The sequence below is a fragment of the Euphorbia lathyris genome, chromosome 8 (genome assembly GCF_963576675.1).
Source record: "Euphorbia lathyris chromosome 8, ddEupLath1.1, whole genome shotgun sequence".
Lineage (NCBI taxonomy): Eukaryota > Viridiplantae > Streptophyta > Magnoliopsida > Malpighiales > Euphorbiaceae > Euphorbia > Euphorbia lathyris.
The window spans coordinates 60,332,831-60,337,800 of record NC_088917.1 but is presented as its reverse complement, the minus strand read 5'-3'; the positions used below and the strand labels follow the sequence as shown (position 1 = coordinate 60,337,800).

The 4,970-nt window shown below is 28.3% G+C and overlaps 1 protein-coding gene across 1 annotated transcript; it reads right to left on the bottom strand.

Annotated features, from left to right (window-relative positions):
• Positions 1-385: 385 nt before the first annotated feature.
• Positions 386-4,616, bottom strand: LOC136203960 (gamma-glutamyl peptidase 5-like). The gene is made up of 3 exons (XM_065995167.1): positions 4,281-4,616; positions 2,408-2,589; positions 386-668 (listed from the first exon to the last, which is right to left on the bottom strand). The coding sequence occupies exons 1-3, from the start codon at positions 4,614-4,616 to the stop codon at positions 386-388; spliced, it is 801 nt and encodes a 266-aa protein (XP_065851239.1).
• Positions 4,617-4,970: the final 354 nt, after the last annotated feature.

Here is a 4,970-nt window from a genome sequence, read left to right as displayed (position 1 = left end):
AAAGAGCACAATGGCTTACAACCTAAATGAAGAAAAATATTTAATAGAAAAATATAAAGGGAAGGGAAACAAATTAAAAATGATTTTTTTTTTCTTTTTACTATTTTTTCCCTTAGAAAATAACAGGAGATTATTTATACCATTAACAAAATAAAACATTCAACTAACAATATTACACTTCACTAATGTGATACATTAACTTCACTCATATGACATGTTGATTTATTAATTTTGTTGATATCCTACATGAAATTGTTTACTTTTACTATAACATGATATACTGAATTGATAACAGTCAAATGTTAATTAGTAAAAATTGACTAGTAAAAACCAATTAAACTTTTGTTTTTTTTCCGAACGGTAATACATGAATTTTTTTGCAATACTAAATATGTATTGTAGCTTTTAGAAAGTTCTTGCAAATCCTCCCCCAAGATTTCCTATCAGGTTCAGCAAATTGGAGTCCAAACTTTGCATTTTGAGCAAACTCAAAGTCAATTGAATTGTTGTTGAGAAGCCGATCAATGAGGTTAAAAAGGATGTCTTTAGTGTACTCAGGATGTCCTTGAATCCCCAAAATATGGTCTCCAATATGGAACACTTCAACTCCTGTTTTGTCTGAATATGCAATCACTTCAGCTCCTAACGGAACTTTCCAAACTTGATGTCACGTCCGTGACTAAATTTCTAGAATTTATATTTTGATATTAGTATATATGATCATTATTAGGTGTGTGATTTTTATTTGGTGCTATAGGATAAGTTTGGAGTTAATTCGATGGTTTTAAGTGTAAATTAAACATTTAAGATAATTTTTGAAAAATTATATAAAGATAGAGGATCAAACTGGATATTCGCCAGATTTGATATATATAAATGGATATCTGGCGAAGAGGCAAGAATTATCCATGTTTTTTGTTTTTTTTTTATATTCATTTTCTCATTCATCAATTTTCTCTGAACCGTTTCTTCACCGTTTCTTTGATTTACGGATATTCGACCGTTCGAATCACTCGAAATTAGAAACATAGCATCCTTATATATAGATCTAAGTCCTAGTCGAAGAGTTTTTGAATTTCAGCAGTGTTTGGAGGGAAATGGCTTAGACAGAGTTTAAAGGCGAATTGAACGGGTTTGTGGTCTTTAATTAGTAGCCAAGGTAAGTAACTATCAACTATATTTTGAGTTTGATAAATATATATATATATATAATCAAAGGATTTACAAAAATTGATATTTCAGGGTTTATACGGGTATTTTGTAAACTTGGGGTTTTCCACGATTTTGCTTTTTATTGTGATATTACGGTTCAAATGAAGCTAATGATTATGCTTCAATGTGAATTTCGAATTTTACTTGATTATGTTGATTTAAGGCTTGATTTGATTGATTTACAGATATACGTATATGTTTTTGGTTTCAATATATATCTATATTGAACAAAATGAATTTGATGATTTCTTACGAATTGTTTTTGGATTGAGAAATCTGTTACGGTTATTGTTGTTATTATTTTGGATTGAAGTCCAAATATGATTTTTATGATACAAAATGCTAATTGAAGCCAAATGATTTATGGTTATGAAATAGTTTGGAATTTGATTGTGAAAGGAAATTTGAGCACGTTAGATTTAATGATTTTATATCCATCGAGAGTTATCCGGATCGGTGGTTTTATATTTGAAGACCATGTTCAGTGAGGGACATGGCCTGTGTACACAGTCTTAAGACCTATTGGGTATGGCAGTGAAGTGTTGGGTAAGACCATATGGGATAGGCAATGTTAAGAGACGTCTCGATTATATATGTGGTTATGTATTGATACTTCAGGGGAGAAACTCGAGGATGGATACAATGTTTTAAGTTCATTTGGATTATGTTTTCGGTTATGATTGATTTTGATATAAGGTTTTACCTTTGATTAAATACGAGTTGGTTTGATAAAACACTTATTTAATTACAATATTTTATAAGGTTTTGAACTCAAGAATGGATACAAATTATATATTTTTATGGTTTTGGTTAAGTACTTTGACTATATTATGAACTTAAGTTTTGAGTATATTTTATAAGGTTTTGATTAAATCCCTTTATAAATGTATATATGTAGCTATGTTAAGTAAAGTTGGTTTTTATAGCTGATAGTTTCTTACTGAGATTTTTGTCTCACGTTTTTAAATATTTTAATGTTTTTAGGTGAGAAAGTACAGGATATAGAGAAGGTTATCGACCGATTAGGCGAGGTTTGGAAGTTGGCTGCTTATTGTTAGAATTAGGGTTAGAACTTTGATATTTCAATTGTAATATAATGATATTTGAATAAATTGGAGACTCCTAAGTACTGATTATGATCTTTCTATTTCATGTCCGATGCCGATTGAGGTCGTTTAGGGTCGGGTGTGACAGTTGATGACATTCTATTATTGATAAAGAAGCTTCTGATGGAATTATTTTACTCAAATTCAAATGATTGTTTAGGAAGAAACTACTACTTATTGACAAATCCTTCACTAATTTCACTTCCCTTAATCCAACATCCCATCCTGTATATGATTTTCCCACCTTTCCTCCCAATGCTCTACACAATACATGCATTTCATTTCAACATTAATATTAAAGGATTTATATACAAAAGTAGGGTAGAACTAGGGGGCGCTCGGTTCGCTCTCTGAATTTGGTTCAAAACCCTATTCGGAGAGTGAAGGAAAAGAAGAGGGGTTGTTATAGGAATGACAATTATTGGTTTAGTGTCGTGTTTGTGTCAAATGAGTCAACCCTAACTAAGCACAAACAAATTTGTAGCATAATTGTTTCAATCTAATCGAGTAGTGATTCAGTGACATGTTTTCGAGTCACGTGTAATTTTACTATATACATATGTTAATGGTGACATTTAAAAATATAGTAAGATATAATAATATTTTGAAATATTTTATATGGAATAGGATTACTACGTTAACCATGACAAATAAAAAGTATGCTAATATATATCATGTTTGGTTCGTGTAATGTGTTTACAAGTCACGTATAAAAATATAGAAGGTTCGAGTGGTGTTTGTAAGTAATAATTCTAATTTATCACCTTTGCTAATTAAACTGGTATATAAACACATTAGATAGAGTATAATAATTTTAAAGGCAAAGTACGAAAAAAATGTTCGTGGTTTGTCTTATTTGTAAATAGAGGTCTGTAGTTTAAAAGTTTACAAATAGAGGTATATGGTATATTTTTTTTACAAAACAAAGTATTTAAAATTAAACTTTTAAGTAATTGATGACAATCAATAGCATTTTTTAATTTTTTTTTTCAATTACATTTGTATATTGACAAAACACAGATCCCAAAATCAAATTGCAACTGTGTAAAATGAAGTTAAATATCAATTTAATTCATAAACTGTCAGATTAGTAAAAAACGTAAAATTTCACCATAATATTTATTGTTTCGATTTAGAAAGTTATTTTTTTGGGGGGTTTATTTTACTGATATGTAAGAATAATTTCTTTAAAATAAAAATGTTTTTTGTTGTAATCAGAACTTAACTGTGTGATTGTAATACTTTGTTTTGTAAATAAAACATATCACAGACCTTTATTTGTAAACTTTTAAACCACATGCATCTGTTTGTAAATTGGGCAAACCATATGTATTTTTTCGTACTTTTCCATGATTTTAAATATTTGTGTCATTATTGAATTAACAAAACAACCCTAATTCAACCCAAAAATTCGCATGTTATAATTTTGTATCAACGAAAAAATGATTCATTTCCTACTAAGTAAACTCAAACACTATAATTACGTGTCATGCAATTGGTTGTGTAAAATTTTCATCCTTAGGTTGTTATCGGTAAAATGTAGAATGATGATAGATAGAATTAGAATTTAAAGATGAAGTTTTAGTATTTTTTTTTTAATAAATAGAAAAACTCAATATTAAAAAAGAATCATAAATAGTGAAAAACTTCTATTTGGTATTATTTCCTTTACAATTCTAATAGCATAATAACTAAAATGCAAAAACTTAGATATTCAGAGTGTAAAACTATAATTTTGAGAAATTTTACAATACTTCTTACTAATATACTCTATTAATCAATCAATTTCATTTATATATATTTATTTTTTCACACCAATTATCTCTCACGTAATGGTAATACGTTCCTTTTTTAATTTACAATAATTTCTTACACAATAACACGATTCAGAGAGATATCATTGACAATATTACCATTTCTTATATGTTTAAAATAAAAAATTAGAAAAGAATAAAAAGTTACCTGATGGCCAAAGCAAATTCCAAGAACTTTTTTGTGCATACCATCCAAAGTTTGCAAAAGGAAACAAAGGTTGAGGATCCAAAAGTCATTACCATAAGCATCAAAAGGACTGCCACTAACAACAAAACCATCGTAGAGATGAAGTTGATCCATATCTGGAAATTCTCCATCAACAACCCTAAACAAATCCCATCTTTCACCTTCTTCCCCAAAAGCTTCAATAAATACATTGAAATAACCTCCATAAACTTCCTTTACATAATCTGAATCTTTTGCTGCTAATAATAGAGCATATCTTTTCTCTTCTCCATTAACCTTATTCATCTTAAACTCCATTTTTACAATTTTTGGAAGAAAAATGAATCAATTTTGGATATGGAAAATTAGTGAAGGGAAATTGAAGTTATATAGAATCTGGGTTTGGAATTTTGGATTCTCTTTTTTTGTTTACTGTGAACATGTTGTTAATGAGGAAGTGAGTTTATATAGTGAGCTATCAACTGTTACTTCATATCACTCTATATGTTTCTGTTGCCATTCTCAGTGTTTTATTTGTTTTCTTTGACCATTATTTATTAATAAAAAAATAAATCCTAATTTATTCCTTTAAAATTGATGCCTTTATTTTAAAAAAATATACTTGACTTTTTAATATTTGGATTCTAAAAAAAACTTTAATATTTTACTTTA

Excerpts from the sequence above, each read along its gene's own strand:
- LOC136203960 (XM_065995167.1), bottom strand. The coding sequence starts at position 4,616 with ATGGAGTTTAAGATGAATAAGGTTAATGGAGAAGAGAAAAGATATGCT. Across the intron at positions 2,590-4,280 it reads GAATTTGCTTTGGCCATCAG|GTATTGTGTAGAGCATTGGG; the intron begins GTAACTTTTTAT and ends AATGAAATGCAT. Across the intron at positions 669-2,407 it reads TCAATAATAGAATGTCATCA|ACATCAAGTTTGGAAAGTTC; the intron begins ACTGTCACACCC and ends GTCACGGACGTG.